Source organism: Epinephelus fuscoguttatus, linkage group LG21 (assembly GCF_011397635.1).
Source record: "Epinephelus fuscoguttatus linkage group LG21, E.fuscoguttatus.final_Chr_v1".
Taxonomy (NCBI): Eukaryota; Metazoa; Chordata; class Actinopteri; order Perciformes; family Serranidae; genus Epinephelus; species Epinephelus fuscoguttatus.
This window is the reverse complement of record NC_064772.1, coordinates 15,961,980-15,976,673: the sequence shown is the minus strand read 5'-3', so window position 1 is coordinate 15,976,673 and position 14,694 is coordinate 15,961,980. Positions and strand designations below refer to the sequence as shown.

At 40.5% G+C, this 14,694-nt stretch overlaps 1 protein-coding gene across 2 annotated transcripts in view; it reads left to right on the top strand.

Moving 5' to 3' along the window:
* Positions 1-4,746: 4,746 nt before the first annotated feature.
* The window catches only part of slc4a2b (solute carrier family 4 member 2b), a 47,071-nt gene continuing 37,123 nt past the window's right edge, over positions 4,747-14,694 (top strand). For both annotated transcript variants that reach the window (XM_049564800.1, XM_049564799.1), the window contains exons 1-2: positions 4,747-4,989; positions 11,917-12,088. In XM_049564800.1, the coding sequence (XP_049420757.1) occupies positions 12,029-12,088 (60 nt within the window). In that variant the 5' untranslated portion in view covers positions 4,747-4,989; positions 11,917-12,028. The remainder of the gene's footprint in view (positions 4,990-11,916; positions 12,089-14,694) is intronic.

Sequence of the window (14,694 nt, the reverse complement as noted above, 5' to 3'; positions counted from 1 at the left end):
GATATGAGCTCTTTATAGACTTGCATGTCTGGTCATTCAAAACATTTTGTCTCCCTCTTAGGCATAAACCTGTCACATTTAACTCATGAATATAGCTTGTTACTTTGATCTTATGGACATTTCTAATCCCCAGGCAGTAAAAATGTTTCCACATGACATTTGCGTCCATTTCAGAATGAGTATTGACCCTCCTCAAGGTATAAAAATACTTGAGTGGTGATTGCTTTTTCTGTTCTAGAGTAGAGGACAATGGGCAGGCATTATGTAAGCTGCCAGGATTAAGTTGGCTCTTCAATCCCTCTTCACCCCAAAGACAGGTGCTGTCTTAGCTGTAAGCACAGCCGCTGCTGGCTGAAGCCTCTGACGGGACATGGGGCAAGATAAAGATGGGCATACACTGACCAAGTGCAGCTGTTAGCTGTGTGAGACTGGAAGTGTTCCAGTGACTGTGTGCACATAACTTAGCACGGTCATGCTGAAGTGCTGGACCCTGCCAAGCCCTGAGTTAGGCTAGTGTGGCCGCTGGACTGTGAAGAGCCAAGCAGGGAGGTACAGACGTCTGCGTGTTGAAAGAGGAGGTGGAGGGGTGACTTCTAAACGGCTGAGCTATTTCAAGCTAAAACACTCAGAGGCAGCAGAGGCACGTCCATCAGCATACACCACCGCCAAATCCCCATAGAGATCCACAAACAGGGCAGCTATCAGTGGTATATACAGCAACACTGAAGTCAGCCTTTGCACTACCAAGAAGCTGCGCTTGAGTGCGTGAGGGCACTGAGCTGGTGAGTTTCTGCCAATTCAAGTTTAAAATAAGGCTGCAGTTTTATTGCTTGTATTGGCCACCTGTTGATACACCATTCTCTTTAAAGTAAACAATTTGTCCTGGGTTGACCACTTGAGTGTTTTCTCTATGTCTAGGAATATGGCCTAGCAGACTTGTTTTAGACGTGAAGGGAGAGAAGAATAACAGGAAGCTGGAGGGAGAATTTCCGAGTTGTGTTAACACTTGACATAAAAGCTAGAAAAACTGAAGGCGGAATTTTACTGTGTAAAAATTCTCGTTAAATGTCACTTTTATCCTTTTATTTCTTTCAGCATTTAAAATGTGTTTTGAAATGTGCATGAGATGGTTTGGACGTAGCACAAATTGTTTAAATTTCACCACATTTAGCCAAAACAACTGTTTCAATAAGTTGATGTCAAAGCAAGATTGAGAACAATGTGTCTATTCTGTGGCTGTGTTGGGAAATAAGCATATCGTCTGTTAGTTAAGGTGGTTGAGAAAAAGTTGTCAATCGACCTTGTGGCCATGAAGTCACGGCTCTTAATATGGTTGACCACAGTGGATAATGCTATTATTAGCACACTGCTTGGATTGAGGAAAGCCCCAGACTTTGAAGTGGACTTCAATTTTAGCTGCTTGTGGCTTTGACTGTGTTTTTTTTCCCCCCCGCAAGACATGCATGTGACTCCACAGTGATCCCTCATCCCTGGGGACAAACAATTATATCTCACACACTTACGTGCACCCACACACACAGGTTCCTCCTGAGGTTGGGTATTTCTTTAGCCTCAAGGCTCGTATAAGCTGATGTGGAATGCAGTGCTTGATTATTTGGCGAACGGGTAAGCAACTTGTTTAGATCACAGGACTGTTCTTTGTTCGCTGCAAAACACAATTAATCTGGCAGCTTTTATGACTTTAGGCAGGATTAATTGTGTAATAGTGTTGATTCCTCCACAACATGACAAGTTTTTTTTTTCCATTGCCAAATACACTAAGAGCCTGTGGCATGCCCAGGCAAATTTGAAGGAAAATTTACACTGAATCTGATATATTTTACCGGTACACACAGATAGTCTAGGTGGGAAATGATTAAACCTAATGGACATATTTAAAATGCAGTGTGGAAATTTCCACATCCACAATTATATCAAAAGTCATTACAAGTTAATAATTAAAGTCATATTAAGGAAACATGTCATTGCTTTCCCACTCATTTTATGCACATTAACAAAAGCATAAACATCCTGTGCAAATGTGTAAACATGCCCCAAAGCATGCAGTTTTAAAGTTGATGTGTGCTAGTTGTATTTCAATCTGAAGATGTACACAGTGCCAGGAATCATCTGCATCACTTATTTCAGAATATCGATTTCACCATGTTACAGATGCTCAGAGGCTTCCTGGCAAAGTCGCAATGCCCTTCACTGGGAGTCGAGTGGCCCAATGTTCTAAAGAAAGCCAGTACACAGTGACTCACCCTCTGTCCTGCAGTCTGTATTATTTGGAATAAGAGATGTCATTCATTTTCTTGTGTGCGGTTGTAAACAGTCTTTTGTGGTGCTCCCTTGCATGTCACCCTTGAATTTTTAACGTCAAAAGCCTTTTCTTTACCAGCTGGTCACCTGTTTTCTGTATCGCAACATCTATTTATGTCACTCTTGTAGATTGCGGAAGAGACTGTAATCGACCTTTTTCGAGTAGATGTTTCCACATCACTGTATGTAATCCTCGTGATTAAAGGACCACACAATGTTTTAGCACACTTTGGCCCATTATTACTGCCAACCAATTTCCAATGAACCTTTTTTAATGATATTTGGATGTGTTTTTAGCCATGCTTGCTGTGTGCCTCTCTGGATGGCAATGTCAGTTAACTTCTTTGGTCCAGAATGAAATAGAGCAATAACTGCCATGAAATTTCATACAGACATTCATAGTTCCCTGACAATATATCCTAACATTGGACCCCTCTTCTAGCGCAGTTGTGAGGCGGTTGACACTGATTTTGAATGAAATATCACAGCAACTATTGCCATGAAATTTGTGCGCAGATTTAGGGTCCCTTTAGGATGAATTCTGATAACTTTGTTGGTCCCCTAAGTTTCCAGATAGCACCACCACCAGGTCAGAATTGTTTGTCTTTTGTCTACGACGAAACACCTGCAGAACAAATTTTGTGTGAAGCTTACATGAATGGGTATAAAAATGATTTGATCTTGCGGCTCTTCTAGGCTTTAGACAAATGAGACCGAATAGATTAAATCCCGATAGTGAAACAAGTAATTTCGAGGGGTTGTGAAGCTAAAAAAAAAAAAAAAAAATGTATCCACCGATTTTATAGATGTCTCTTCCACAATGTAAGTCAATGAGAAGAAAGATTTTTTGGGCCCCATGGCATCATGTGATGGACTAGGACATGTGCTAAACTAAGATGGTTAACATGGCAAACATTATCCCTGCTAAACATCAGCATGTTAGCCTTGTCATTGTGCACGTTAGTATACTGACATTAGCATTTAGCTAGATGCATTTTGTTACACAGGGCTTAAGTCAGTCTGAATGCGGCCTAGATAAACATGCGGTGCTAACGTAAATGCTAATGTCACAATGCTAACATGCTCTTAATTATATGGCTCAGACACATCAAACCGTCATTAAAGAACTAGTGGCAACGAAAGCAGACTGTTGTGTGGCTTCATGTTCGCTGTGTCTCAGCCAAAAAAGTTGCACATGAACACGCGCAAGGACTACAGCTGAAGTCTAACCAGCATCTTCATTCTGAGAGGAAATAACTCTCCATACCAACAGGTGGTGGTGGTCTGCATTAGACTGCAAAAAGGGAACTGGAAGACTGTCATGATGCTAGTTAGCCAGTTAGCACATTAACAACACAATCCAATGCTGAAAGAGCAAAGCATATTTATAGTGTGCTAGCAAACAATAACACAAACAATTATGGGCTGATTAGCTCAATGGCTAAAAAACTAATGTTACATAATATAACAAGTTTGTTTTGATCCCACTCCCTCTTGACTTCAGTTGTTTGTTTACTTTACTCACTTCCGTTTCTCTTCTCTTGCACTGAGCTGAACTGCTGATCAGAGTGATTTCTGTCATTGAAGGGCGCCGCCCACTCTGACACTGATTCAACATGCTGAATCAGCCCAAAACTAAGCTGGCAGGGGCCAATGTGGACCAATGGTGACGGACACACCGTATAGACTATGTTTACAGGCGCCACTGAGAGCCCAACACTGACTAATGAGCGACCATCGCCTGCGTGTCAGGGCCCTAACATGCTGATGTTTAGCAGGCTTAATGTTTATCATGTTTCCCATATTAGTTTAGCATGATAGCATGCTAATACAGCGTCACAGCATGTAGACTTCTAGTCTGCTGTTGTAATTGGGTGGTAGAATCAGTGCTTCCCAACCCCGGGTTGGGACCTTCACAAGTGGTCGCACGATAACAGGTTTCTGTTGAACCAACTTATGTTCATTTGTGTTAAACTCGCCTCTAACCATTGCTTCTTAGAGAATTACTGTAAAAATTGCACTTCAGTCAGGACTGTAAAATGTACTCAGATAAAGTGAGGAGAATCACTCTTTAGTTGAACTGGTGACAGTCAGTGACAAAGAGTTGCAAGTAGACATTTCTTTGTTTTAAGTGATCACAAGCCAAACAGGTGGGGAACGACTGGTCGAGAACATGCACATCTATTGTTATGGTTTGTTAAAAAAGATATTGATCATTGGGGTTGAATTTCCACTTAAAGCTTGAGGCCATTTGTGTGTGTGTGTGTGTGTGTGTGTGTGTGTGTGTGTGTGTGTGTATGTGTGACAGACAGGCATATAGATTTGTGTGTCTGAGCAACAGCCTCTGACTCAGTGTTGAATGGGTCCTGGAGTCACATGGCTACTTGTCAGCAGGCTACAGGAGGAAACATAATCCTGAGGAGGAAGGCTGCTGCTATCAGTCCGTGCATGCCGGTCTGAGAGAGAGCACTCGGCACGACGAGAGGCCGAACCACACATGATTGGCTCCACATCTCTAACTCTCTTCTCTTTTGTCTCCCTATCTCTCTTTTCCCCCTCTGTTTGTTTTTGCCCTGCACTCTGACCAGCCCCGGGTCTCTCTTCACAGCAGAGTTCAGAATTGCACTACAATGTCTGCGGTGGCTTCTCTGCTGTGAGCACACAAAGGTACAGTACAGTCATAGATATCTTTTTGTATTCATTGACCAGGTGTCTTATTTGTACTGCTTGTTGTTTTTCCATTTAATTTACTGTCTGTTTAATTCATTGTTTATATGGGTCATTCCTTGATTAGGTGGCCACAGCTATTGTTTGTCACGTCTAATCAAACTTAACAAGATTCTTCCTGTCAGGGTCTGAGGCTACAACAACCATAGTGAGAATAAGCAAAACCTGCTTAGCTCCACAGGTTACACAGGAGAGAAAAAATGCCTCAAACAAGCCACTTTGAGCCCACTTTAGTTTTAGCAGGACAGACATGCTTTTCCACTCTTATAAATCCTAAATTAGAGCATATAAAAGCCATGATTTTCAAAGTGATGGCCCTCTAAATGCTGTGGTTAAATCAGAATTGACCATTTAGAGCCACAAAAAAACAGACCTTATTTTCTGAAGTGTTTGTCTTCTTCTTTAAGGACTGTCTGTTTGACCCATTTCTCTTTATCATGCATGTTTTTCTGCATCAGACCTTGCATGCGTCTCAAACAGGCGATAATGCTGCTAATTCTGAGAATGCATAGCAGCGTTCAGAGTGTTACAGTGAGTGTTAGATAAAACATGAAGGCCACAAATTATCTTCATGTCACTTGGAGCTATCTCAACAACACAATCAGGGGGAAAAAAGTCTTTAAACATGCATTGTCTGCTAAAAGGAAGCTGATGAATCACACAATGTCTTGTTTTCTGTAAGCCCAGTTTTCTAATGAAACCTTAAACCGCTCCTTCCCTCCCTGTCATTGTCCTGCCTTTATAAGTACAGGCCTGTGTGTCGGTTGAGGTTTGGACATTGTGATCAAGTGGCTATTTCTGCACAGGCATTTTTATTGGCACTTTGTGCATTTTATTGAACTGTTCTTTAATTATGCCCTTTTTGATAGAATTTGTAGATGAGCATGCAGTCTGTGGTCGACGCTCACGTGCCAAGCTGCCCTGAGTGAAGCCGGGCCCGGTCGGGTGTCTCGGCAGATCACTGGTTTAAGACCGTGTTGTGGGCTCGTGTCGTGAGTTCGAGTCTAGCTCGTAACCTCTGTCCCGTCGTCTGACTGTCCCGCTCCTTGCCCTTTAATGTCGTTATGAGGAGGCAAAGAATTTTTAACCTTTTTGTTTATCTTAACCCAAAAGGTTGCATGAGATTACAGTGAAAGATGTGGAAGGGCAAAATTGGCATTTATGAAATTCAGATTTTGGCCGTTTTTGAGATGGGTGGTGTGCTGACTCATCACTTCTTTAGGCTCCTAACGCAGAGCTGTCCTCTGACTGTATGAGTGGACCTGAATTATTTAACTTGCCAGTGTTACTGTCTTTAAGAAAAGCCCTGTAGAGTATCTAAAACAATTCCTTAATGGACTGATTCACCTCCCAAATGATCATTTGTATGTCAGTTACTTACTCCATGTTATGTGAGGAAATTCTTGATTAATTCAAGTCATAGGTGTCCACATTTAACAGCAGCAAAACTATATGAAAATATCCCTTTACAAACTCTCACACATCTCGTGCAGTGTAATCCAAGTTTAATTTATCCAGTCATATGCTCAGTACTTCCCATAAAGATATATTTTTGCTAAAACCCGAGTGTTAAAACAATCTGCATAAACAACACAGGCGCACTCCATCGGTGCCCAAGACTGTTTGTGCAGAATTGTTTTAAATATTACAAAAATGCATGTGTTTGGGGAGTACTGAGCATATGACTGGATAAATTAGACTTGTATTACACTGCATGAGTTGTGTGAGACTTTGTAAACAAAAGTTTTGATGTAGTATTGCTGCTGTTAAACATGGACTTCCTATGACTACAATTAATCAAAAATGTTCACTTATTGTGGATTCTTTATTTACCCTTAAGGCAAACAAGACAAACAAAGTTTTCCGTCGTAATTCACCACAACATGGGGTAAGTAATTGATCTACAAATGATCATTTGGGGGTGAAGTATTCCCTCAGACTTCTCAGATTTTGAAAGAAAGACATTGCTAACATCTCACTTTTGTTCCTCATTTTTTCTCCTCCTTTTCCCTAAAAGCTTTCTGTAATGTGCCTTATATTCCAACTAAGGGGAGGAAGATGGTATTTTTGGGGAAATCGAACGTTTAAGAGTTGAGCAGGGCAGTTTATCAATAATGGAAATTTACAACATACCAAGAGACTTTGTCAGGTATATTTGCACTCTGTGGGGAAGATTAGTCACCACTAAGTGCGTGCCACAATTATCAATACTGACCAAAAAAAGTCTAACTCACTCTTTTGAGTTATCACCTTCCTCTTAAGGTATGATGCAAGTGTCAACTTTGTGACGATATTCAGATATATTTCAAACCAGACCGGTTTCAGATCAGTCAATGGAAATGTTCCTTCCTCAGAATTATTGCAATGTTAATGCAACTGTAAATGGCATGTTATTCATCAGCTGTCAAGTCAAATAGGAAGTGTGATAAATTTGGACCTAGATATAGAGGAGCTTTTATTCTCTTGTGGTCATCCTTTAAAAGAGTTAAAGGGACAGTTCACCCCAAAATCAGAAAACTAATATTTTTCCTCTTACGTGTAGTGCTGATGATAGCTCTAGATGGTTTTGGTGTGAGTTGCCGAGAGTTGGAGATATCAGCCGTAGAGATGTCTGCCTTCTCTCCAATATAATGAAATTAGATGGCACTTGACCTGTGTTGCTCAAAGTACCAAAAAAGAAATTTAAAAAAACTCAAAAACAATGTCCCTTTCCAGGAATCATGACCCAGTTATTCAAGATAATCCCCAGACCTTGTTGTAAACATCACGCAGAAGGAAGCACGGACCCACTGCTATCTCAAATACTGAAACTGAGCTAGTGAACGTTACAGCTTGGCGAAGCAGTGTGGAGGTCATCTTTTTTTAAGTTGCCTTTATTCAATAGAACAGATTTAAGCATGAAAGGGGGAAAGAGAGAGGGGATGTTATACCCCTGTTATATTTTGAAGAAGGCACAGCCGATATCTCCAGCACTTGGCAACTCACACCAAAACAACCTCGACTGATAAACAGTGCTATAGGTAATATGTATTTTTGATTTTACTAAGATTGAATAACTAAAATCTGTGAGATCTCAGCCTTATATGTTAGATACATTTGTAATTTCCACAGAAGCTACAGTGTAGTTGATTTTTTACTTTCTGTAGATGAGTTTTCTCGGTCAAAGGTAGCATCTCCACACATGTGACCTGATTGTATATTGTGCTCTCTGTAGGAGGGATGGATGGAGAAAAAAATGGCAGTTTATTGTACTGTGACAGGTTAAGTTAAACTTTAATGCCATAGGGTAGACATTGAGACATTTTGTATTAACTCGGCTTTCCTTTAAAATATAGGTCGTGTTTAAGCATACACATGGATTCTTGTTAACTATTTCTGAAGTTATGTACGCTAAAAAGACTCCCAAAATGCCCTGCTTCTGTTTTTTTTTTTGTTGTTTTTTTTGATACGTTTACAGCTCCTCCTCACCACCTTCCTGTTTTCATACTTACTTCCTCCCAGAAGGATAGTTTTCCCAAAGCCTGATGAGGCTGTGACTAAATCTTGCATGGAGAAGTGGAAAAAATTAAGATTCCACACTCATCGTCTTCTTGTAGGAACAGTTTGGGAGGTACTGTGCCTCTGGATCACTCTGGGAAGACATGAGGAACTTCTTCCAGGGGAAACATAGAGCGTCTTGTCCTCTCTTCCTCTTGCACTGTCAGCATTCATCCGTGTCCTTTTTGTCATTTCGGTTATTACATAAGGGACAGCCAGTTCCTTTTTACTCACTCCTCTGACTGAATGTACCTGACTACAGACAAGAACACTTTGATAATTGAGGACTGGCTTTTTTTTTTTTTTTTTAAATCTGCTTGCTTACCAAGACAATTGTATTATTGTTTTCTTCTTCTGATCATTACTGTTATCTGTATTATTACAGCCATGCCCTGAGGTAGATTAGCCGGTTCCCATGCTTTTTGCTCAGGATCCCAGGGTTCTGTAACTTTATCCCTGTGTAGCCAGCCCTGCCTCGTCCACAGTGGTGGGGTCTAGGTTTACTGAGAAAGTAATCTTCAAACACACCCAGGCCATCTCCAAAAGGCGCCTTTATCACCACTACTGCACGGTTTACAGCTTCTCAAACTGGTTAAAGTTGTTATTTTGAAAATAGAACAGCTTCTTGAATGAAATTAACATTTGGCGCAGTGATTACCATTTTGGCAGGGCAAACAAAGAGCGTTGCCAAAATGTGTAGTCTGCTCAGTGTCTCAGTTTCTTTGGCAGGTGATGTCTTTGTTCGATCCACATTCAAAAACAAGTTCACACTGTCCAGCTCCTAAATACTTCTGCGCTGCATTTAATCTCTCATCACTGATTGTGCTGTAGTGAAATAAATCTCTCAGAAATCCCTTGCCATCAACAAGGTCATTGATATGATTGTAGTCAGGGAGCAGGGAGGCTTATCGTGTCTTTGATAGCTGCTGTCAGAGAGCCAGAACATGATTTTTTTTCTAGCTGTGACACTAAAGAGTGAACCAAAAGAGGGCCCTTCTCTGCTTTTAGACTGAAGGAACATTGCTGTTCTGTTAACAATGAGGAGATTTCCAAAAAGTCTAGGCTGATGAGGACTAACTGGGTGGCTAGTATATTTAACTGCAAAACATTTTTGTTGTTTGCAGCAATTAATTTAGATACAGTATGTCACGTTTAGCAACACATCTTCAGTGTCATTTTGACCATACCAGTGTGTAGGCTCTTACAAACTAATGCAAATGTGGATTGATCTTTGCAGCTTAACAATGAAGCTTAATTATGTCAAGAACAAGGGCTGCATGTGACTTATGTTCTTTATTAATAATAGGGTTTCTCTGTCAGTTTGTACAATATATCTATAAAATTTAAAAAATAAAAAGCTTGTGACATACCCTAAAATCCAAGCTGACATCTTTGAATGTCTCGTTTTGGCTGACCAACAGTCTGACACACAAATATATTCAGCTTGCAATCATAGAGAGACCTCTCCTCAACTTAAGGAGAAAAACAAACTAAAGGAGAAAAAAATGTACATAATGTAATTTAAAAAGTAACCAATCAGTGGACAAAATGTAAATTAGATTTCTCCCAGATGGCATATTGCTTCTGTCCTTTATCTCTCATTAACATTTTGCATTGTCTCTGCAAAGCACCACTGGTTGTTTTTGTAAGCTCCTCTGGCCACCTTAATTGTCATTACCTCTGGATTTCTGTGGTTGTATGTCATACGACTGCGACTCGAGAATGACGGAGGTGGAGGTTAGCTGAGGCACGTGCGACCGCTTATCAAAGGGTCCTCTGCACAGTGGCACTGTGTTATCTAGCTCTTATCTGACTCTGATGGTTAATAACCTTGAATGGCGGCGAGGAAATGCCGCAGGACTTTAAATTATGAATCGTACAAATGCAAATAGACGGGGTGGCATTGTTTGTAACAGCCTGTTTATATGTACTTCTACCATTGTTGCCATCATGCCTCAAGTACAATGTCGTTTTTCTGCACTTCCACTCATAAAAACATCCTTCAGTTAAGGCCATCTGTGTTTCTGAAGTGGTTCTGGGGACTCAAAGGTACTTACAGGCCCTTCAGGAAATCCTGAAACTGTAAAGTGTAGCCCTCCAGTGAAAATGTTGCTCTGCGTTTTGTATTTTGTTGACTTTGCACTTTTGCACATGAAAAATAGTCAGCACTTATGAGGTTGAAGTGCATGTTGGCATTGTCATTGTATGTTAGCATGCTAACGTTTGCATTTAACTCAAAGCAATGCTGTGTCAAAGTACAGTCTCACAGAGCTGCAAGCATGGCTGAAAACTCTAGTCTTGTTATAACTTAAGAAAGAAAGTAAGTTCCACCAGGCCGCAGGAATTATTTCTTAGTTTCAGCCACATTTTGTCCTCGGCCTTTTCCTCACCAGTGAAACACTTTCTCGGTTTGATATACCTGTAGAATAGGACTGCAACTAGCTTTTTTTTTTGTTATCAATTAATCTAAGGATTATTTTTTAGGTTAGGTTAATCGATTAATCTTTTACTTTTACTTTTAAAATGCTCATCACAATTTCCCAAAGCCCAAAGTGTTGCCTTCAGATTGCTTCTTTTGTCCAAGACTCTTCATTTACTGTCATGAATGACAAAGAAAAACAGCAGAGTCTCACAATTCAAGCTCCAGTGTGTAGGATTTAGGGGCATCTATTGGCAGACATGGTATGTTATATTCATATTTATAAGGTTAAAATGAAAATAAGAATTATTGGGTTTTTGTAACCTCAGAATGAGCCGTTTATATCTACATGTGGAGCAGGTCCTCTTCCCTGGGGTCCACCATGTTGTTCTACAGTGGCCCAGAGCGGACAAAGCAAACACTGGCTAGTTAGGGCCTTTTGCTTTATTGTGTTTTTGCGTAGTTCTCTTAAACACTTGGCGCACGGAAGAAGTTTCAGTTCTGCAACCTCACTGCTAGATGCCACGGAATCCTATACACTGGCCCTTTAAGAAGCTGGATACAGCAAAATTGTCAAAGTTAGCTGGCGATTAATTTTCTTTTGATCAATCTATCGCTCCACTGTAGGTTAGGTGACGAAACAGTCCTCTGTTTTGCCCTGTAAGTTTTTGTCTTTTTATGATCATTTTCCTGCTGAAATGTCCTATAATTTGAGGACGATGTATTAGAAAGGTCTCAAATCCTGCACTCTGCATCCAATAAGAATGAAATCGGCACTGCTATTATACTCACTAACCACACGTCATATTCAGGGATTACTGGCCCACGCTACACTATTTCAGCACGTTGTTTTCTTATGTTCTAATCTCCAGCCTGATCTTGAATAACCCCGGCTCTGTATCTGTCTCCAGGTTATGCTGCCCAAAAGCTGTCTGAGTCCCAGTGAGAAAGAGAAGGGCTAAAGCCACACCGATCCAAGCCAGCTTTTCAGAGCCTCTCCAGCAGCGACTCCACTGCGGAGCCATGAGCAACCCCAGCGCTCCCAACCAGATTACAGATGCCGTGGCATCGGTTATTCACAGCGTAAGTCCACATGACCACAAAAAGCCTCAGTCTGTCCTGTCAGGTCAGGCTCCAGCGCCGTCGGCCACATGATAAAACACATGAGGCAGAGTTGGTGACCCTGGTAACAAACCAGGTTAAATGCTGTTCAGGAGTAGATGATGCTCACAAGCTTAGTTTATTGTCTTTTCATGCATTGGCCTGTAGCAATTCAGCATGTAACTTTCCACTTCTTCATTTCATATTCTCCCTGTGCTGGATTTATGCTGCATCAGCTCCCTCAGTCTTCTCTGGCATCAGAGTGTGTATTTTGGACAGTTTGTTCCCTCCAAAGCTATGTGTGTACAAATCTAGTCACATCCTAGAGCCAGTTCCCCGGCAGCGTACAGTACTGCTGACTGCAATAAAAAAAAGTTCAGAATAGTTCAAAACGCTGAGATCTGAACAGCGAGCTACTCCTGTTAGATTTCCCTATTCATTATGGCGCTGGAGAATTCCAACGGCTCCACAACTGAAACAGTTTCCTTCCTCTTTTCTTGAAGTCGATGGGCTGCCAGTGTTGGAAGCACTAAACAATATTGGCATATAGTGAAAAAAAATAATTGCATGGCTGCTGGTGGGATTGATGTGATAAACATGCTGCCCAGAGGGCAGCTGGTCAGCTGCCAAAGAAAGCTGCATTCCCAAACTCAAGAGGTTCTCAACAAGTTAATCTTAGCATGATTAAGACGCTACAGCAGAAAATATTGCAAGCTTAAAGGCAAAATCCACCCATGAATAACCTCATATTGTTAGATATCATCACTTTGCCATAGTTAGTAGATTCCAGGAATTATGTTTCATGCATCCCAGGAATTATAAGGATTGGTTCTTTTTTTATTGATTTACCCACCTTTCTCAACCTTTCTCATGTTCTCATGAGTTAAGGATTCCTAGGTGTCCTAGAACAGCTTTCAGCAGTCAAACTGAAGAGTTTACTGAGCTGTGGGTTGATGTGTAGGTAAGTGGAAAGAGTGATGTTTATAGCACAGTGGGAGCAAAAGAGAAAAGATATACCACTCAGTAACAAGTCATAGAGGCCACTCCTGACAGACTCCTGATGAAGTTTACCCTTTATTGTACTGTTGAGAGATAATGTCTGACTGAAAGATCAGCTGTTCTTGTTCAATCTGTCCTTTGGACTCATTATTTGGCAGCACCAAAACTGCAACACCAGTATAGGAAATGCTTACTTTCCCTTGGCTTTGCATTTTTTTCACCAGTGTGCAGTCAGCTGCTTCCGTTTTCAGTGTTGCACAACTGTGTGAGTACTCTGACAACCCCTGCATCTACCTGCATGCAATCTGGACATAAACAACATGAGTGCTGTCCAAGTTTGAAATCTAACCCCACCAGTCCAGACATAGCATGCAGAGCATTAAGGCAGTGGAAGTGGATATATGACACTTAACTACTGACCCATGAAAGAGGTGCAGAGAGACACAGAGGCCATGGGTTAAACTACTTCTCATATAGTCTTTTATCTTTGATGTGTTTCTAAAATTATTTCCTCAGATTTTCTTTAATTAAAAGAGGAACAAATTATGTAATTTAGTAGTTTAGGTTTTTTTTTTATTAATTCTTCTTACAATCACTTCACTCTGCACTTTCAACACAAAAGTCCACATCAGATAAAAGCTACAATATGTAACATGATACACATCTTATATTGCCTGCCCCTTTTTCAAAATAAAAGTCACATTTATGGTCTATCATCAATGGTCTGTCACTACTTTAATTTTTAAAGCACATATACACACATCAAAACACACACAAATACTAAACATTAACACTCATTAAGTATATATGGCCCATTATTTGGTCTCCATACATTTTCTTAAAATGAGCAATTGATTAATAGCATTTGTAATTATTTGACAGTTTGACTCCACGCACTAAAATACATTATCTGAAGTTTATTTCATGGAACATTAGTTGTATGTGCATCGCCTCACACCTCCTTCACAGTAACTGAAGTATGTGGGAAGTTAGACACTTTTGGAGTGCCTTAATATTATGCAGCATATACTTTGCTTTGTTTAGAATTTCCATACTGGGACATTTAAACATTTTTGTCTTTGTATCAGCTGAGGTTTCCTAGAAAGGTTATGGTCTATACTCAGTATGATTTTTGGATACCCTTTAAGGCTCATTCACACTTCTTTCATGTAAGAAAATAGGTATGTTCATTTCAAACATGACCGTCACTGCCCTCATATTTCCATAGCTCATTTATGTTGTCATCGATGCATATAGTAGATGGAACTAGAGGGCAGAGTAAAAAGTCTCTGTCAATAACAAACATGGCGAAGGTGGAGGAGGTCGTACTAATATACCCTTTAACGGAGGCAGCATTGTAGATGGTGATGGTCTGTGATGCCATTAAATACATACATAGGACGGAGAATACTTATCACCATATTCCTGATTCGTTTGATTCCACCTTTTTCAAACATCTTTGTTGTGTCCCACGGTTGTATCTCGTTTGAACTACGCGATGCTGCTCCCATGATATCTGGTGGTGTTCCATTTTGTCCGTATGCATAAACTTTAAGAAAATGTCTACAAATATAGACAAAATTAACGCA